At 56.2% G+C, this 21,311-nt stretch overlaps 1 protein-coding gene across 1 annotated transcript; it reads right to left on the bottom strand.

Annotated features, from left to right (window-relative positions):
- Positions 1-924: 924 nt before the first annotated feature.
- Positions 925-18,626, bottom strand: SLC5A11 (solute carrier family 5 member 11). The gene is made up of 16 exons (XM_005523098.2): positions 18,492-18,626; positions 15,421-15,584; positions 14,540-14,611; positions 13,795-13,899; positions 13,402-13,461; positions 11,436-11,540; positions 8,007-8,112; positions 6,778-6,858; positions 6,176-6,381; positions 5,170-5,305; positions 4,724-4,831; positions 4,338-4,488; positions 3,981-4,149; positions 3,684-3,899; positions 2,375-2,501; positions 925-1,139 (listed from the first exon to the last, which is right to left on the bottom strand). The coding sequence occupies exons 2-16, from the start codon at positions 15,550-15,552 to the stop codon at positions 925-927; spliced, it is 1,989 nt and encodes a 662-aa protein (XP_005523155.1). The 5' UTR covers positions 15,553-15,584; positions 18,492-18,626.
- Between the last annotated feature and the right edge of the window lie 2,685 nt (positions 18,627-21,311).

Raw genomic sequence — 21,311 nt, 5'->3', positions numbered from 1 at the left:
ATATACCATAAATACCTGCAGTATTTATGGATCCTGGGGAGGGGGAGCAGGCTGTGCAGGGCAGCTGAGGGGCTCCAGGAGGAGCCTCCCAACGTGGGTGTGTGGCCCAGAGGTCGTGGTAGCCCTCCCATCCCCACAGACTCCAGGCAGGCAGGGAGCAGCTCTCACTCTTTAATGTTTCTCTGCAGCTGCACGAGGCCCCAGGGATGGCCCCAGCCCCGGCTTCTCCACTGAGGCGCTCCCAGAACGGCTGGGGGTGCCCAGGCCACGAGGGGCTGTCCCTGGCCACCTCTGCCCTGGCACACCTGGTGGCTTTGGCTGGTTTTGGTCCTTCAGCTGCCTCCAGCAGCAGTTTTGGGGCAGTTTCCAGGCCGGGTGCTGGTGTTGGTGTTGCCATTGGAGTGTCAGTGGTGGTAACTCAGCCAGAGCTCCCAGACAGGCCCAGCAGCACTCGCTGCACACGGGGAAGGAGCTGAACAGGCACAGCAGAGCCCAGACAGCAGCCCCTGGCTCTGCTCCGGCCACTCGAGGTGTCACTTGTCCCTCAAGGCCAGAGGAGCTGAACCAAAGGGACCCAAGTGGTCGTAGCTGGTTATAGAGGCATAAATAGGAGGAGAATCCAGGCTTTCCTGAGTTCCAGGCAGTGCTCTGAGGCCAAAGAGCAAAATTAAATATTTAAAATAACCAAACCAACCTTCCTCAGCTGGTTGGTGCCAGGCAGGGTCTGACGTTGCCAGTGCCAAGTGCTCGGCCCTAGGCACAGCCAGGCCCCCATTAGAAATAAGGAAAATATTATGTCTTTAAAATGTCTTAAATAAAGAAATAAAATTTAGAAAGCATTAGGAATGACACTAACCCTCTGCTAATCATTAATATTTACACCAGTTAGGATTAGTTGATGTAGTATGGGGTGGCATCCCCTGGCTATGCGAAGTATGCCCAGAGGAAGACTCCAGCACACACACACAGCAGCAGGTTGATGTTCAGGATGTGTTTCACCAGCGGTTTCTCCTCCAGGGAAGCCACGGGCAGGGGCTCTGTTTTGGGCACGTTCTCAGCACCCTCCTGCCTGCTCTCCATCCCACAGAGCCACAGGAAGGTGCTCAGCAGCTTCGAGCTCCCCTTGGCCTCGGCCGCACCTGCAACGAGAGTCGGGGGGGGTGAGGCAGCAGAGACAGGAGTGCCCGGGGTCTCTGAACGCTGCACTGGAGCCCTTCGGCCAGCAGCGCCAGTTCCATCCTCCCTGGAGCTCAGCTCCTGCTCTTCCCAGCGTTTTAATCCATGGTAACGATGAACCAAACCTAAAGTCTGAGCTGTGGCTGCTCGGTGCCCCCCAGCCTCCCCAGACAAGGCTGCTCTGGTCCATCCCTGCCACACCTCCGAACTGGACATTCCCAGTGCTTGGGACACGCATCATTTAACTCTGGCAACGCTCGTGTCCAACAAGTGTGGGACACCCCAGCAGCAGGAGAGCTGCAGCGTAACTCATTAACTCGCAGCAGCTTGTTACAGATCAAAGGAACGTGCAGCAAAAGCTGCAGCGTTTCATAAACAGGGCCCTGAGCCTGGCAGAAACAAGGGCTGAGAATCATCGCTGCAGAATGCACAGGGCTGGACCCAGTGCCAAGTACAAGCTTTAAAAAATGCACATCCTCCTCCACTCATCTGCCAGGAGCTCAGCCCAGGGCTCTGGGTTCTCCCTGCTGCTAGAGCCGAGCAGAGAGCACAGAAAAGGGAATTTCATCGACGTTATTGTGTTTTCCTCCACCCTCCCTGTCCCAGCCAGTCCTGGCAGCAGGTGCCACGGGACAGTGGCCATGGCTCTGCATCCCGTGCAGCTCCTTTGTTTCAAGCTTTTGTAATGCCAGAGAGAGCTGGAAAAGAAACTGAACCCCTGCTTAGGCAGAACATCAGGTAAAGCCTTTTTCCCCCTGAGGAGATGGAGGCCAGACCTCACTGTGCTCTGCAGCTCCTCCTGAGGGACAGCACCCAGGGAACGGCTGGAGCTGGGCCAGGGCAGGCTCAGGCTGGATTTAGGGAAAGGTTCTTCCCCCAGAGGTGCTGGCACTGCCCAGGCTCCCCAGGGAATGGGCACAGCCCCGAGGCTGCCAGAGCTGCAGGAGCCTTTGGACAGCGCTCCAGGGATGGCCAGGGTGGGATGTTGGGGGTCTGGGCAGGGCCTGGGGTGGGACTGGCTGATCCCTGTGGGTCCCTCCCAACTCAGCATTTTCTCTGTTCTTTAATTCTATCATTCTTTCGGCACACCCCGAAGCTACAGAATTCCAGAGGAAGGAGTTTTAACATTCCTTGTCTCCCAGGCTGTCAGGAACGCCAGGGGCTGTGAGGTGGGGGGTTACTGAGCACGAACACTTACATTTGTTATCATCTGAACTATTGTCGGGAGCAGGGCTCAGCTCGAGCTGCAGAGTGGCCGGGTCCTTGGCTGCCAGCTCCTGCTTGGGCAGAGGGTCCCCACGGGTGAACCAGGTGAGACGACTTATCTGATGGCATGAAGAGCGGTGGTGAGGAATCTGCTTCGGCCAAAATTCACCCTCCTGCCCCGGGACAGGCAGCAGGGAGCAGCCAAAATTCACCCTCCTGCCTCGGGACAGGCAGCAGGGAGCAGCCAAAATTCACCCTCCTGCCCTGGGACAGGCAGCAGGGAGCAGCTCAAGAGCCTCTGTGGGTTTGTAGCAGCCAAAGCTGCTCGTCCTCCACGTCAGGATGAGCGTGCAGGGGCTGTAGCGAGGGGACAGCTCGCTGTGCAGGGGCTGTAGCGAGGGGACAGCTCGCTGTGCAGGGGCTGTAGCGAGGGGACAGCTCGCTGTGCAGCCGTCCCTGGGTGCAGATGGGTCAGCAAGGAGCAAAAAGAACAGAAACTCTGGCCAGGGAGGGCTGGCTTGAAGTGGGGGTGCTGAGAGGAGAGACAGCAGGTGGGAAATAGGAGGTTTGTTGTTCAGATATCTAAAAGACTGGTTATAGAGGGGTGTTCTCAATGGCAGTGTGGATAGAGAGGGATGAGCACCATGCAAAGCTGGAAAGATTCAGGTTGGAGATGAGGAAAATGGTTACAAGGGAGTGCAGATGAGCTCTGGACTGATCACACACCTCTGGGCATCTCCTTGCTGGGGATTTCTCAGTTTGGGGTTACTCCTGTCCTGAAGCAAGAGGATGTGGTGCTGTGTGAGCTCTGAACCCCCCCTGCCCCCCCTTTCTGCTCTCAGTGCCTTCCTGCAGCCTCAGCACCACGACATGTACAGAAAACAGTCAAACTGGCACAAACCTGCTCCAGAGGAGAGGTGCCCTCTGCCCTGGGTTTCTCTTTTCTGCGAGTAAAAATGTTTCCTCGCTAAGTTAGTAAGAGAGTTGGTAAAGGTGACCCAGAAGCTGGAATTTCTTGGAAAATAGAGAGGAAAAAGGCTAATTTGTGATGGATGAAACACACACACTTGAACTTAACAACAGCTCTTGGCAGAACCTACTGCTGGCCAGTGTCCAGGGTGGGATTTATGGGCCCCGAGTCAGAAACAGCAGCAGAGGTGCTGGAGCAGAGGAGGGCTCACAGGTGTGACCATAAATCAAGAGTGAACAGAGGTTTGCATCTCCAGCTTAGTTCTGCCCGGGGATGCAGCGTGGGGCAGCCTGGGGAGCGTTCAGGGCTCAGGGAGCAGAGGGTGACGCACCATTTCGGGGGCCGGGGGCTCGGTGGCCACGCTGACCACGAGCACGGTGAGGGTGGAGACGGCTGCCAGCACCATGGAGAAGTAGAGGTAGTGCATGTACTTGACCACGCCGGGCCGGCCGTCGGGCTCGCCGCACCGGGGCTCGGGGTAGATGAAATCCAGCACCAGGCGGACGGCGCCCAGCAGCAGCCCCAGCAGCAGCCCCCAGAAGGCTCCCTGGGATGGGAAGGAAGGGGATTTGTGCTGGAGCAGCAGCCAGGCAGGGCGTGGGGCTGCTCTGGGGCCGGCGGTCGGTACCTTCTCGTTGGCTCTCCTCCAGAAGCAGCCCAGGATGAACACCATGGCCACGGGCGGCTGCAGGTAGGAGCTGATGGACTGGATGTAGATGAAGAGCTGCCCGCCCTGGCCAGCCTGCACCAGGGGGATCCACAGGATGGACACCACGGTGAGCAGCAGCACAAACACCCTGGGGGAGACAGAGGGGCCGTTCCTGTGAGCTCAGGCCCTGCTTTTCCTGTTGCTCAGCGAGAGACTCTGGCCAAGGTGTCCCACAGCCCTGAAGCTGCAGTGCTGCCTGAGCCTGTGCGGGGTCACCCCAGCAGCTGTGCCCAGATGTGTGTCTGGCAGCCAGGCTCTGACCCAGCTCATCCCCACCTGCCCACGATCATCAGCTCCCACTCGGAGCAGCGGGGACGGAAGTGTTTCCACAGGTCCATGGTGAAAATGGTGCTGGCGCTGTTGAAGATGGAAGTCAGGGAGGACATGAGGGCTGCGATCATCACTGACATCATCAGGCCCCTGAGTCCTGCAAACGAGAAGCAGAGGCACCCTGAGAAACGCTGCAGGGTGGCCTCGAGGTCTTCTGTGGGCTAGAACAGACTTTTAAAACTGGTTTTAACTCTGATTTAAAATGACAGTGATGTGTTTGTCCTACACAAACCCCAGTAAATGACAGTTCCAGGCTGTTTTCCTCTCTGAACTTCCCTCCCAGATGCCACATGCCAGCCCCACCGGGGCCAGAACCATCACCAGGCTCTTACCTACAGGCAGGAGCTCCAACACCAGCTTGGGATAAGCAATATCAGAACAGCCAGAGGGGTTGCCACAGATTTTTTGGCAAATTTCCGGGTCTGCACAAGCCACCAGATCTGAAAGAAGCAGTGGGGAGTGAGAGGCAGCATTCCCAGGCACAGCACCAGTGTCTCTGAACAAGTTCCTCTGCTGAATGTTGTAAATTGCCTTCTGAGGGAAACTCTGGAGAGCCTGGGGGGCTTCCAGCCAATGTCACAGGGCTGTCTCAGCACAGCGGTGTCTGGGGCTGCTCTGGGAGCATCTGCACCCTCCAGCTCCTAACTGGAAGAAAATTTCTTCATGTGTTGGGCATTTGGTGCATTGGAACCTCCGGACTTGTTCAGGAAAGGCTTCTCCAGCTCTGTGGAGTTGGCTCAGCCAGAGGGAGGGAAGAGATCTCTCCCTCAGCACTTACCTGGGAAGAGAACCCGGCTGATCATGCCTGGCATTACCATCATAAAGAGGGGCAAAATCTTCAAGTAGGAGGTCATCAAGGAGCCTCCTTTGGCGTGGGAGAGGTTTTTGGCAGCGAGGGACCTCTGAACAATGACCTAGGAATGAAGGAATGGGTTTGGTTGGCTGCCAGCAGCAGGAGCTGGTGGGGATGGAGCGATCCCAACTTTGATCTCCACTGAACTCTGGAAGTCTCAGAGGGTGATCACAGAGCTTGGCTGTGCCTCTGGAGCTGTTGCTTTGGATCCTGGCTCCTTTCAGAAGGGCACTGCCTGTGCCATTCCAGCTGAGCCTGGCAGGACCCTGCTGCAGGGCCTGACCCTCACCTCCCCATGGCCAGGATCTCCTGTTCTTCTGCAGGGCCTGACCCTCACCTCCCCATGGCCAGGATCTCCTGTTCTTCTGCAGGGCCTGACCCTCACCTCCCCATGGCCAGGATCTCCTGTTCTTCTGCAGGGCCTGACCCTCACCTCCCCATGGCCAGGATCTCCTGTTGTTCTTCCCTGACCCTGCGGGGAAGCCTGGCCGAGGAGCAGGACAGAGCCCGAGACAGACAGAGTTAAATAAGAGAGCAAGAGCACAACTGGAACAGCGGGAGGTGTTTTATCCCTGGCTCTGATGCTGGCACTTGGAGGGAAAGGTGAAAGAAGAAATTCACAGGTGCTTCACGAGGAATGAAAGGATTAAGTTCAAAAGCAAACAAACAAACAAAAGGCTTCTTTATGGACCGGGATTAACACACAAACACATCCTCACCCCTTTTTCCATAGAGATGATTACTAATATTTAGTTGCTCATATCAAGTTTTCCTTCTTCAGGATTTAGCCATCTGATTTTACTGATGGTAAAATAAGGTAAAGTAAAATAATTTCCTGATGATACCCCTCAGAAAATCAGTCCAGGTGAGGCTGAAACCCCCCAGGTTTGTAACCGGATTCAACCAACCACAGGAACAAGCAGTGACCCACCTGGTCTGTGCACCAGTACCACAGGGATGGGATGGTCATTCCCACCAAGACTCCTGGCCAGGGCAGGTCAGAGTTCACAGGGTCTCGGAAAATGTGGAAAGCATCTCCCCTGGGCAGGCCACAGCTGCTGTTCTCCTTGCGGATGCTGGGAATGGCATCAAAGTATTTTGCCTGTAAACCTTCAAGGCCACCAACTTCAATAAAACCTGAAATGGGTCATGAGAAGCTGTTACTGCATCCCCCCAGGTCAGGACTCTGATTCCAGTCTGGGTCACTGCGGGTGATGCTCCACAAGGATTCCTTAAAAATCAGAAGCTCTTGTTTCCCACACTGGGCTGGGGAGGAGCAGACTCTGCTGCCTGGAGCAGGTGCTGCCTCTCCTGTGGAATCACAGAATCCTGGGGTGGGGTGGAAAGGCTCTTAAAGCCCACCCAGTGCCACCCCTGCCATGGCAGGGACACCTCCCACCATCCCAGCCTGGCCTGGGACACTGCCAGGGATCCAGGGCCTGCCCACCCTCCCAGGGAAGGATTCCTCCCTAATATTTAACTTGATGAGGCTTCTGTCAAAAGTTGAAGTGCCAAACCCCCAGGAAAACTCACTGAAGACCATGAGGGACACGGCCCCGATGAGCATGATGAGGGTCTGCAGGGCATCAGTGTAGATCACGGCTGCCAGGCCACCTGCGAGAGCAGAGGGGCACAGACTGGGATGAACTGGGTTTGTTCTCTCAGAGCACTTCACACTCTGCTCGAGCTCTTGCCCAGCAGCACAAGCCAAGCCCTGAGCCCGGCTGGGGGTCCTGTCCCTGCTGGGGGGAACTTTGGCCAATGACACTTTGGAATTGCTCAGGATCTGGGTTATCATGAGTCACCATTTTGTCACTGGAAGCCAAAAGCAGAAGTAGTTCTACAGGAAATACATGGAAAAGCTCTAAAACAAATCCCAAGCTGAAAAAGGAGGAGGGGAAAAAAAAGGGGGTTGTGATTTTACATCACTGGGGGTGAGCAGTGGGAAAGGAATAACCTTTATTTGTTTGGGATTTCTGTGTGGCTGTTTTCCATTTGGCCACTCCTAAGCCCTGAAAGGGCATCCAAGCCTGGAGTCTTTCCGCATTACACGGCTCTTTGTGGTGTAAATCCCTCCCTCACACCTCCGGAGAGCCCCGGAAAACAGGGAAAATGTTCCCTGAGGATGCCTTGGCAGAGCTTCTCCTTAAGGCAGAGCAGACCTGCACCCACCTGGGGTGGCCTCTGAGGAGGGCTCACTTACTCTCCCCTGGCAATTTTTTCTAAAAAGGTGAGTTTTCAATTGCTTTCCCACCCCAATATCCACACTCATGGCAAAATCAGGCTGCTGGGGCAGCAGGACATAGTGCATGGCATGAATCACGGAGTCTTGGAATGGTTTGGGTTGGAAGGGACCTTAAAGCCCCTCCAGTGCCACCCCTGCCATGGCAGGGACACCTCCCACTGTCCCAGGCTGCTCCAAGCCCAATGTCCAGCCTGGCCTGGGACACCTGAATGTCTCAGCTGACTGGACAGGGACAGGGACAGGTCAAGGACAGGGACAGGGACAGGTCAAGGACAGGGACAGGATCAAGGACAGGGACAGGGACAGGTCAAGGACAGGGACAGGTCAAGGACAGGGACAGGATCAAGGACAGGGACAGGGACAGGTCAAGGACAGGGACAGGGACAGGGTCAAGGACAGGGACAGGATCAAGGACAGGGACAGGGACAGGACAGGGACAGGGTCAAGGACAGGGACAGGATCAAGGACAGGGACAGGGACAGGACAGGGGCAGGTCAGGAGTGTCCCCAGCACGCACCAGACACGGTGTACACGGCAGTGATGGCCAGCAGCCCGGCCACAGCGATGTACAGGTCCCAGTGCAAGGCCTGCTGGATGAACAGGGCCCCGGCGTACATGTCCACCTGCAGAACAGCACAGCCACACTCTGCAGTCACAGCCACCCCCAGTGGGCACATTCACCAAACCACCCCCTTTACTGGGCCCAGCCTGCTTTGGAAGCGCTCGTGGCCCCGCAGCCCCAGCCTCTCCCTGGCCAGGAGTGTTCTTCAGGCAGGTGATCACACTGCTGGGCACTGCAGTGATCACACTGCAGGTTATCACACTGCAGGTTATCACACTGCAGGTTATCACACTGCAGGTTATCACAGTGCAGGTTATCACACTGCAGGTTATCAAGGTTATCACAGTGCAGGTTATCACAGTGCAGGTTATCACACTGCAGGTTATCACAGTGCAGGTTATCACACTGCAGGTTATCACAGTGCAGGTTATCACACTGCAGGTTATCACACTGCAGGTTATCACACTGCAGGTTATCACAGTGCAGGTTATCACAGTGCAGGTTATCACACTGCAGGTTATCACAGTGCAGGTTATCACAGTGCAGGTTATCACACTGCAGGTTATCACAGTGCAGGTTATCACAGTGCAGGTTATCACACTGCAGGTGATCACACTGCAGGTTATCACACTGCAGGTTATCACACTGCAGGTTATCACACTGCAGGTTATCACACTGCAGGTTATCACAGTGCAGGTTATCACAGTGCAGGTTATCACACTGCAGGTTATCACAGTGCAGGTTATCACAGTGCAGGTTATCACACTGCAGGTTATCACAGTGCAGGTTATCACAGTGCAGGTTATCACACTGCAGGTTATCACACTGCAGGTTATCACACTGCAGGTTATCACACTGCAGGTTATCACACTGCAGGTTATCACAGTGCAGGTTATCACACTGCAGGTTATCACACTGCAGGTTATCACACTGCAGGTTATCAAGGTTATCACACTGCAGGTGATCACACTGCAGGTTATCACAGTGCAGGTTATCACACTGCAGGTTATCACACTGCAGTGATCACACTGCAGGTTATCACACTGCAGGTTATCACAGTGCAGGTTATCACAGTGCAGGTGATCACAGTGCAGGTTATCACAGTGCAGGTTATCACACTGCAGGTTATCACACTGCAGGTTATCACAGTGCAGGTTATCACAGTGCAGGTTATCACAGTGCAGGTTATCACAGTGCAGGTTATCACACTGCAGGTTATCACAGTGCAGGTTATCACACTGCAGGTTATCACAGTGCAGGTTATCACACTGCAGGTTATCACAGTGCAGGTGATCACAGTGCAGGTTATCACAGTGCAGGTTATCACACTGCAGGTTATCACAGTGCAGGTTATCACACTGCAGGTTATCACAGTGCAGGTTATCACACTGCAGGTTATCACAGTGCAGGTTATCACACTGCAGGTTATCACACTGCAGGTTATCACACTGCAGGTTATCACACTGCTGGGCACTGCAGGTTATCACACTGCAGGTTATCACACTGCAGGTTATCACAGTGCAGGTGATCACACTGCAGGTTATCACAGTGCAGGTTATCACACTGCAGGTTATCACAGTGCAGGTTATCACACTGCAGGTTATCACAGTGCAGGTTATCACACTGCAGGTGATCACAGTGCAGGTTATCACAGTGCAGGTTATCACACTGCAGGTGATCACAGTGCAGGTGATCACAGTGCAGGTTATCACACTGCAGGTGATCACACTGCAGGTTATCACAGTGCAGGTTATCACACTGCAGGTTATCACACTGCAGGTTATCAAGGTTATCACAGTGCAGGTTATCACAGTGCAGGTTATCACACTGCAGGTGATCACACTGCAGGTTATCACACTGCAGGTGATCACACTGCAGGTTATCACAGTGCAGGTTATCACAGTGCAGGTTATCACAGTGCAGGTTATCACACTGCAGGTTATCACACTGCAGGTTATCACAGTGCAGGTTATCACACTGCAGGTTATCACACTGCAGGTTATCACAGTGCAGGTGATCACACTGCAGGTTATCACACTGCAGGTTATCACAGTGCAGGTTATCACAGTGCAGGTTATCACAGTGCAGGTTATCACAGTGCAGGTTATCAAGGTTATCACACTGCAGGTTATCACAGTGCAGGTTATCAAGGTTATCACACTGCAGGGCACTGCGAGGGGACAGCAGGGCTGTCACGAGAGGGGAGTGTACACAGCTCTGGGGTGAGGTGAGTTCCTCTCTTTCCCCAGGGTGGGGAGCTGGGCTGGGCAGGACTGGGGAATCTGCCCAGCAAACCCCCCCTCCCCAGCTGCCACAGCCCCAGCTCCCCTCGGGAGCTGTCCCTGCTGCCATGGGGACAGGGACAGAGCAGGAAAAGTGTCCCCAGGGCTGGGCCCAGCCCTGCCCAACCAGCTCTGCAGCTACGTGAAAATGCTGGGGGTTAGGAGAGCTGCAGGACAGGCGAAGGGAGGCCAGGCAGGTGACAGCATCCTGAGCACAGGAGCTGCACTATCGGAGATTCCATCACATGGTCACTGATCCAGAGAAGCTGAGCCCGGGATCGCATCCATTCCATACAGTCCTGGGGTGGGAAGGGACCCTAAAGCCCATCCCATTCCCACCCCTGCCATGGGACCCCTCCCAGGCTGCCCTGAGCCCTGTCCAGCCTGGCCTGGGGCACTGCCAGGGATCCAGGGGCACCCTGTGCCCTCCCAGGGAACAATTCCTGCCCAATGTCCCATCCATCCCTGCCTCTGGCACTGGGAAGCCATTCCCCGTGTCCTGGCACTCCAAGCCTTTGTGAACATTTTTGGGAGGTTCAGAGGCAGGGTCAGAACCGTGTCCCACTCTGGTCCTCTGTGCACAGGAAAATCCCCAGCAGGGAGCCGCGTGTTGTCACAGCTCCGTGCCCTGGCTGCCGGTTAATGAACAGCCACCGAGCTCTTGTGCAAGGCTTGCTCCAGTTATTTATTCAAACAGGTGCAATAAAGGAATGAAGGATTTTCTTCTAACCCTGTCCCAGCTCCTCCATCCTGCCATAACAGCACCTGCTGTGTGCACAGGCAATAAATGTGCAAACTGGGGGAGCTGCCAGGGGTGCAAAATCTAACATCCACCCTCGGAGCCCCACCTTTCCATGGGCTATTGCTCAGCCACCGGCTTCCCCTCCTGCTGTGACAAGCATTCAGCTGCTAACTGAGCAAATAAAAAGAAGCTACTCCTTTTTGTGTAGGTTCTCCAAAAAATCCTTCCTTGGGTGTTTTGATCACAAACCTTTCCCTGCCCATCCAGGAAAAGCCTCACGTTTCTCATCCTCACTGCTCAGCACGCATTTCCAAAGGGAATTAAATCCAAACAGTTTCCCCTTTCTTTTTAACTACTTACAGATATTTTGGTGAAGATGTAGATGAACAAATAAAGCATGGCCAGGAATATCTGAATTCTTTTGCCTCCAAAACGTCTCCGCAAATACTCCGGCATGGTTGTGACCTGTGGAGAGACACGGAGGGAAGGTGGGACATCCCCTGTGACATTCCCATGGACATCCCCTGGGACATTCCCATGGACATTCCCATGGACATTCCCTGGGACATCCCCTGGGACATCCCCTGGGACATCCCCTGGGACATCCCCTGGGACATTCCCATGGACATTCCCATTGACATCCCCTGGGACATTCCCTGGGACATTCCCTGGGACATTCCCATGGACATTCCCATGGACATTCCCATGGACATCCCCTGGGACATTCCCTGTGACATTCCCTGGGACATTCCCTGGGACATTCCCTGGGACATTCCCTGGGACATTCCCTGTGACATCCTCTGGGACATTCCCATGGACATTCCCATGGACATACCCATTGACATCCCCTGGGACATCCCCTGTGACATTCCCAGCGCTGCCAGGGGCTCCCCGTGGGGTTCTGGGGGTGTTTGCAGCGGGTCAGGAGCAGCAGGGCTGCCCTGGGCTGGCTCTGCCGTGATGCTGGCACAGGGCTCTCCATGAGCTCTGGCTGGGGAGTCTCCATCCCCTCCTCGGAGGGACCCTGCTCATGGCCAGGGGCTGGCAGCACCCTGAGAGCCGGCAGCAGCAGCAGCACGAGGGGCTCAGCACCCCTCGGACACACAGACAGACACACACACAGACACAGACACACAGCACACACACACAGCACACACACAGAGCACACACACACACACACAGACAGACACACACTGCACACACACACACACACACACACACAGAGCACACACACACACACAAACACAGAGACACACACTGCACACACACACACACACAGAGCACACACACACACAGAGCACACACACACACACACACACACAGAGCACACACACACACACACACACAGAGCACACACACACACACACACACACACACAGACACACACACACACACACACACACACACACACACACACACACACACACACACACACACACACACACACACACACACACACACACACACACACACACACAGAGCACACACACACACACACACACACAGACACACAGCACACACACACACACACACACACACACACACACACACACACACACACACAGAGCACACACACACACACACACACACACACACACACAGACACACACACACACACACACACACACACACACACACACACACACACACACACACACACACACACACACACACAGACACACACACACACACACACACACACACACACACACACACACACACACACACACACACACACACACACACAGACACACACACACACACACACACACACACACACACACACACACACACACACACACACACACACACACACACACACACACACAGACAGACAGACACACACAGACACACACACACACACAGACACAGACACACACACACACAGCACACACACACACACACACACAGCACACACACACACAGACACACACACACACAGCACACACATGCACACACACACACACACACACAGACACACACAGCACACACACACAGACACACCCACACACACACACAGACACACCCCCAGACCCAGACACACACAGACCACACACACACACACACGCACACACAGAGCACACACACACACACACACACACACAGGGCACACACACACACACACAGGGCACACACACACACACACACACACACACACACACACACAGACACACACACACACACACAGACACACACACACACACACACAGAGCACACACACACACACACAGAGCACACACACACACACACACACACACAGAGCACACACACACACACACACACACACACAGAGCACACACACACACACACACACACTCACACCTACCCCCGAGGCGATGTAGATGGGCAGGAAGAGCCAGGCCAGCACCAGGACACAGAACATCCCCTGCAAAGGGAACGGAGGGAGGGAGGCTCAGCCCGGTGCTCCGGGGAGGGATGGGATGGGATGGGATGGGATGGGATGGGATGGGATGGGATGGGATGGGATGGGATGGGATGGGATGGGATGGGATGGGATGGGATGGGATGGGATGGGATGGGATGGGATGCTCAGGTGGGATGGGATGCTCAGGTGGGATGGGATGGGATGCTCAGGTGGGATGGGGTGAGAAGCTGGGTGCCAGCAGCTGGGGGCTCCCAGTGCAGCTCCAGGATCCGGGGCTGGGTCCTGGTGTCCCCGCAGGCTCGGGCGGGGCTGCAGCCTGCTCTCCTCGCTCACATTCCACTCGTAGGCTGTGGCAGCGATTCCCGAGGCAGCTCCCGAGCCAGCCAGGCCGATGAAGTGCCCGCTGCCCACGTTGCTGGCAAACAGGGATGCGCCCACCTGGGGAAAGGGAGAAATCGGGTCTGGCCCTGGCACAGGGCACCGTTCTCAGCCCGGGGGGAGCTGTTCCCCCACTCCTGACTGCAGAGAACGTGAAATCCTTGTCAGCCTCTGCCACCTTCCCATCTTTCCTCCAGGTTCAGTGGCCTTGGCACCTCTCTCCAGCTCCTTTCACCATTCACTGCCAATTTGTGGGCGTGTTTGGGACCATCCTGCTTCCAAAGCATCCAATCTCTTGTGGGTGAGCAGGGAAGGTGGGGGAACAGGTGGAAATGTCAGGAACCAGCACCAATTGAGGGCCCAGCCCAGCCAGCACAGGCTCAGCACAAAGCTGTGTCTGCGGTGGGGACCCCCAGGGAATTCTGGAAATCTCCAGGAGCAGCCAGGTTTTGTGAGGCATTGGGCTGGGCCTCACCCTGCGGTCTCAAATCCGGGGACAAAAAGCCAATACAGAACTGGCAGAACACGGGAGGAACTTTTGTTTATTCCTGTCTGGAGAAGGAGGCTGTGCCCGAGCAGGAGCGATTGGCAGTGTGGCTGCAGGGCAGGACCGAGGGCAGGGGAGGACAGGGGAGGACAGGGGAGGACAGGGGAGGACAGGGGAGGACAGGGGAGGACAGGGGAGGACAGGGATACTCACAGGCCACCAGGCCATCTGTCCCCCGGCCAGGAAATAGCCTTTGACGGTGCTGCGCTGCGTCTTCCACATGGACTGCGGGCACAGAGAGGGGGACACGGGTCAGCCTCACCCAGAGACGTCCCCAGCAGAGCCCCTGAGCTGCCAGCAGCTGAAAGAGAAACCTCTCCTGAGGGACACTCGCTGCTGGAAACCCTGGGGGCTGCGGCTTTCACAAAGTTTTCCATCGCCTCGGAATGTTTTGTGCAGTGAGCGAACTCAATCGCTCCGGGGCAGAAAGGAAGGTGAGCGGTTCTGGACAAGAGCTGTGGAATCCCTGGGCACCAGGAGGGCTCGGGAGGAGCACTGGGCATTGCACGTGTGACCTCCCTTCCCCAGAGGTGATCCATGCAATACCCTGAGAGCTGTGCACCACGTCCAGAGGCAGCAGCTATTCCCCTCTGCCTCCCGACAGCCAGGCTGTCACAAAAGCCATGCCCAAGGATGTCCTTCTGCCTTGATTATATATAGACCATGTTAATAATTTAAGGAATCTGCTGTCAGGACCCCTGTGGACAGGCACAGGTGATTTATAGGACAGCGATTCCTTCCTGAAGGAACAAAACATCATTGTTAGCAAGACTTTGTACTCAGACAGCCTCTTCCTCACAAGGGTTCTGAAAACCTTCCTGACACAGGCCTGGGCAGCCCTCCCCAGGGACACAGAGGACACTTCCCAGGCTGGGGAGAGGAGAAGGACCTGTAAACTCCCCCCTCCACTTGTTCAGCTGAGTCCAGATAAAAGCAGCCCGATTCCAGCCAGAGCAAAACAACCTGAGGCCGAAGCAGCCGCGTTTCCCAGCCCAGCAGGGCACACACAAAGTGTCCAACGAGAGACTGCTCACCCAGAGCCCCACGGCCAGGACAAAGAGGAAATAGAGCACCAGCACAGCGATGTCCACGGGCTCCAGGGTCTGCTGGGGGAACACATCCCACGAGGGGGTCACAGAGGCTGGGGGCACGCTGGTGACATCCATGGCTGAGCGCTCCTGGGGCCTGACACACGCACCTGTGGAAGGATGGGTGGGTGGCCAGGGAAAGCCCCAGGGAGGTGGCCGTGGCTCTTTGAGGGTTTCAGCGTCCTGAGGTGCTGCTCAGAGCTCTGGGGAAGGCTCCTGTCTCTGTCCTTTGCCCTCAGGCACGACCCCCTGGCTGCTCTCGTGTGATTTTCTCACTGGTGAGAAATGGCTGCATTAGAGAGAAGGTGAAAACAGCTGGAACAGGCAGAGGGAAGGAGCAGAGCTGGGGGTTACAGCCTGGGGACCCCAGGGTGGCAGCACTGCAGGACTGGCCCCAGTGAGGAGCCAGGAACGTGTCCCTCACACGCCAGCAGAATGTGAGGGCACGTGAAGAGCCCCGGCAGCGCTGCCATTTTCCTTCTTTGCAACAGCAAGAGCTCGAGCCCTGTGCAGAGCTTGGGTCTCCTCCTGAGCCGGGGAACTGTCCCCTGCTCCTTACCAGCAACAGAGACTGGCAGCGTGTCACCAAGGAATATAAAACCCCATTTCTGCTCCAGAAACCCCTGATGGTGATGATGGTGGCATCACTGCAGGATCCCTGGACGGGCTCCCTGGAGCATCCCGTGGTGCTGGCCCTTGGCAGAAGGGGCAGGATAAAGTCCAGGCAGGGAGGTTGGTCGGGTGATTTGAGTTAATGCAGTTCCTGCCCATTTCCTCCTTCCCTCAGCTCAGCCACACTGGGAGGGCAGGACAGGAGGTGAGCGGCGGCCGGGGCCACCTCGGGCAGTCCCTGGCTCTGCAGTGGCACAGCCGGTCCCCAGGGATCCCCCAGAGCCGCACAGAGCAGGTTTGGGATCGTTCCTCTTACCCTGCTGAGCCGAGGAGAGGCTTCCCCCGAGCGGAGCAGTCCCCAGCCCCGGGGTCCCCGCACGCCCTGGCCCTGCCGGTGCCTCTGCAGATCCGTCCTTCGGCCTCTCTCGCCCTGCCCAGGGGACCCTTATAGGCTGCCCCCTGCCCAAGGGCTGCGGGAGGTGTGGCAGGGACAGCGGCACGGGCGCTCGGATGACAAGCGGTCCGACAAGTTCTTCCTCTGAGCTCCCAGAGCCGGGCCGGGGCAGCCTCCTGGCCCAGGGTTTCACAACACCCTTTGTCCAGGTGTGGAGCTGCAGCTGGACCTGCCCTCGGCTCACCTGTGGCCTTGGGGACTTGGCCACCCTCCTGCCCTGGTGGCACTGTGGGGCTGCTGAAGCAGGAGAGCAGCAGAGCAGAGCTGCAGAATGCAGGAGATGCAGGATGCAGGAGCTGCAGGATGGAGATGCAGGATGGAGGAGATGCAGGATGCAGGAGCTGCAGGATGCAGGAGCTGCAGGATGGAGCTGCAGGATGGAGGAGATGCAGGATGGAGGAGATGCAGGATGGAGGAGATGCAGGATGGAGGAACTGCAGGATGGAGGAGCTGCAGGATGCAGGAGCTGCAGGATGGAGCTGCAGGATGGAGGAGCTGCAGGATGGAGGAGCTGCAGGATGGAGGAGATGCAGGATGGAGGAGATGCAGGATGGAGATGCAGGATGCAGGAGATGCAGGATGGAGGAGATGCAGGATGGAGGAGCTGCAGGATGGAGGAGCTGCAGGATGGAGGAGCTGCAGGATGCAGGAGATGCAGGATGGAGGAGATGCAGGATGGAGGAGATGCAGGATGGAGGAACTGCAGGATGGAGGAGATGCAGGATGGAGGAGCTGCAGGACGCAGGAGCTGCAGGATGCAGGAGCTGCAGGATGCAGGAGCTGCCCCATGTCCTGCAGCATCGCTGGGCTCGCCACTCACCAAAGGCTGGACAATAAATAAGGAGCTTCCAGCAGCAGGAACCACCCCAGCACCTGCTTCCCACGGCTGGGAGCTGTGTCCTGACTGCAGCCAGAAGGGCCAGAGTTGGTAGAGAGCCATGATCTGCTTGGGGACAGTGGTCCCAGCACCAGGCTGGGACTGGGGACACTCAGCACCTCGGCAGAGCCTTTTCCATGCTTTCCAAACCCCCTGGATCCCTGGTGAGCTCCTGCCTGGCAGGGATGCGGGGCACTGGTGACCAGACCGCTGCTATCTCACCTCTTTAAGGGCCAATGTGTCTTGGCTGCTGTGGAGTTTTTACTGGCACGTTTAATCTCTAACTAGGAACGGAAAAACAGGGTCTGGTATGTCAGCCTGGGGAAGCTGCTAACCCCACTCCCACACCTCCAGCCCCTGGCACCGCTGTTTGCTCCCATCCCGGCACAGTTCCCACCTCAGGAGCCGTGGGGCCACAGAGCCGGGGAATCTCCTGAGCTGGGAGGGACCCACAGGGATCACCCGAATCCAGCTCGGGTCACGGCACGGCCGGAGCTGCAGCCACACACACACCGGGGCACGGCTGGGCACGGCTGGGCACGGCTGGGCACGGCTGGGCACGGCTGCACAGTGCCTGTCCCTCGGGAAGGTGTGCGGACAGGGGACAGCTCTGCAGCACCTGCTGTGCCCTGCACGGACATGCCCGGATCGCAGCTCCGGCTCCTCCCGGCGGGGGAAAGCTCCGCGGGTTCCCGGATCCCGACTCCGCCGTGGCCCAGTGGAAATTTTGCCCGCTTTGTGAATTCAGCTCACGGCCCGCTGTCCCCCGGTGCCTGGCACAGGCGGCGGCGCTTTCCTCGCCAGAGATTGTGAGGAAGGAACATCCGAAGCATGGGAATGAAGCTGCTGGAGCCGGCCGTGTATCAGCAGCGCCGGGGGATGCAGCACACGTGGCTCCCGAGTAACCCGGGGCACCGCCGAGCTCCAAATGCCTCCTCGGGGCAGTTTTTAAAGCATTCCCGGCTCCATCCACCTCCTCCGGCCACCGCGGCTCGCCGGGGCCCAGAGCAGCCCGGCAGAGCCCCGAACCCGACGGAGCTCCCGACTCGAGGAAGAAGCTGAAAGGGAACTTACTGCGCTCAGCCGGGTCTTATTCTGCTCCCCGCGCCGGGCACCAGCAGGGCTCTGCCAACTGACAGGCAGCTTAAATATTGCCAGAGAATCGGGGATTGCCAGCGGAGCTGTTAACAGGGTCACAAGGAATGAGAAGGAATATTTATAGTCAAAGTTAAACTAATTGACCGAAGTTACTCTTTTGGTCTCCCGTGGCTCTGGTGAGAAGTGCATTATTTTCACTATCAGGGCTCCCGGGTCAAACTCCACGGAGTGCCATTCTCTTAAGCAATCTGTGCTGCTATACAAGGGACACAGAACAATAAAAAATCCGGGCTGATGTCCTCTGGAGCTGACAGCCCGTGGCACAGGGAGGAGCTGACAGCCGGTCCTGTCTCTGTGTTTGTGCCTGAGCCTCCCAGAGCGCAGGATCCATCCGTGGGCTGGGGTTTGTAACACGCTGCTGAGGCTGCAGGTTAATCCCAGAACCGAGTCCCTCTCTGGGAACGAGCTGCAGCTCGTTCAGGCAGCATTGTCTCCCTGAAAACCCTGACAAACCACCAGGGCCAGAGCACAGCGAGAGTGATGCCAAAGAGGAACCTCAGGCACAGTGAGCGTGGCAGGAGGCAGCTCCAGAACCCCTGGAACTGGGGTGCACAGATCCCCAGGCAGGTGGGCAGGTGGGCCTGGGGGTGGATGGAGAACGGGCACTGTGACCTCACAAACCTGACCATGGCCCAGCCTTGAAGTTTCCAACAGGGATTTTACTGTAGGTGACCTGCTAAGGGTGTGTTTTAACCTGCCAGGGGCAGGGCTGGATGGGATATTGGGAATAAATTGTTTCCTGGGAGGGTGCCTGGAGAAGCTGGGGCTGTCCCATCCCTGGAAATGTCCAAGGCCAGGCAGAACAGGGCTCAGGGCAGCCTGGGACAGTGGAAGGTGTCCCTGCCCATGGTGGGGTTTAGGGTTGGATGATCTTCGAAGTCTCTTCCAGTGCAAACTTGATGATTCCATGAAAAAATCGGTGTCTGTATTTTCTCTCCTTGCTTCCCGGCCACAGCCCTGATGAACACACCTGTAACTCTTTGAGTCTTGCAATTGGAGATGTGTTCATTTGATCTGCTATCATTTGGAAACCCCAAATTTTCCTAAAGCTGGATCCTCAAGGGCTGCAAATGCAGCACCAGGTGCCTCGTGCTGCCTCCCAGTCTATGCCACCTTTTCTCCCCTGACTTCCAGCCCTTCCAGGCTGAAGCTCTTTCTTTGTCCCTTTGGCATCTTTTATAGCACCTGGAGAATAATTACAGATCGTGGTCCTTCAAGCCACAATCAAGGTACTGAGAGGGAGGGTTCCCTGGTGGTTCCACTTCGCCTTGGAGGTGCCTGGTACAAACTTGGCTGGCTGTGATCCACCCTGACTGTGCTCTAGCTGCTCTTTTCCTCTCTTCTTGCGGGAAAGAATGAAATCCCTAAATCCTCTGAGGTTTGGAATGTAACCTGGGATTTTCAGGGACACGGTTTCCCGGGGTGTGCCAGGGGATGGAAGCGGTGGAGCAGGAGCAGCCGTGGCTGCATTCCCTGCGCTGCCCCCGGCTGCTGCCCCAGCTGTTATTTCCTTTCCAAGGACAGGCTTTCCTGTGAGGATGATCCCGTGGTCAGGGCTGACGCAGGAATTCTGTGTGAGGCTCAAAGGTGCCGGCTCTGGGCAGGAATTACCTCGTGTCTGCCAAAAAGTTTCCAGAGCCCAGGAGAAGGGGAGCGTGCAGGGAAGGGTGTGAGTGTGGGGTGGGACGTGGTGAACGCAGGCTCTGGATCATTCCCTGCTGGTTTATGGGCAGTGCAGCTGTGACAGCCATCCCTGGGGCTGGGGGCAGGAGGAGTTTGAGCACTTCAAATGGAATTTCAGGATGGGTCAGGTTGCATGGGACCACTGGAGGTGACCGAATCTGCAGCCCCGGGGATCCTGTGCTGGTGATTTCAGCAGCTCCAGGGAAGGGGACGCACAAGGGACACTGTGGGTGGCTCTGCACGGAGCTGCTCCAGCCTCCAGGGCTCGAGCAGGCTGCTGTGAACCAGCTAAACCTCAGCACCTGACAGCGAGCTGCTCCCCATCTCCTGCTCTCATAAATCACCCCGGGACATAAACTCAACCACAGCCAAGAATTCCTGTTCAGAGGGAAACAATTCACTGCCTCACACAGTTCACAAAATGTTTTCTTCTGAAGGCTGGAGTTAAAAATCCATACTATTTTAAGAATTTGCTGCTCATTTTGATTCCTCCAGCCTGCATGCTGTGGTGCAGGAAGCTCCTTCAGGCAGTGATTCCGTACCAGCCCCAGCCCAGGCAGGTGAGAGCCTGCAGGTGTCGGGGTACTGACAAGGGCAGAACTCCTCACACCATCACCAGCAGCAGCTCTGGACAGAAGACAGAGGTCTGTGCAGTCAGGAGGCAGAAGGCAGTAGCTTTATTTTAGGAATAGCACATAGGCATTGGGTAGAGACTGAACTGTGAATATACATCGTCCCGTTATCAAATCATATCACCAGGAGCTCTGGCTCTTTGAAAATATTCACATAAAAATACCAAAGGGATTGGAGTTCTAACTATTTCAGAAAGTTACAACATGTAGCAAAATCTATGTACAGCATCTTCTGTCGGGACAGTTTCAAAAGAACCGGTGGTTTAAATACTGGATATGTTTTTAAAAAAGAAAAAAATAAATAAATCAACGGAATGCAGTGTGCAACATCCAAAAGGGAAAGAGGAGCAGAGGGAGCGTGGCCCTGTCCCGGACCTCTGGGAACACTACCTGGCACTTAAAGCTGTATAAACGGAGAACA

This window comes from Pseudopodoces humilis, chromosome 18 (genome assembly GCF_049639895.1).
Source record: "Pseudopodoces humilis isolate 2021_Gansu_Grassland_sample_001 chromosome 18, ASM4963989v1, whole genome shotgun sequence".
In the NCBI taxonomy this organism is placed as follows: domain Eukaryota; kingdom Metazoa; phylum Chordata; class Aves; order Passeriformes; family Paridae; genus Pseudopodoces; species Pseudopodoces humilis.
Note: the sequence above shows the minus strand (reverse complement) of the source record. Positions and strands in the feature narration are given on the sequence as shown.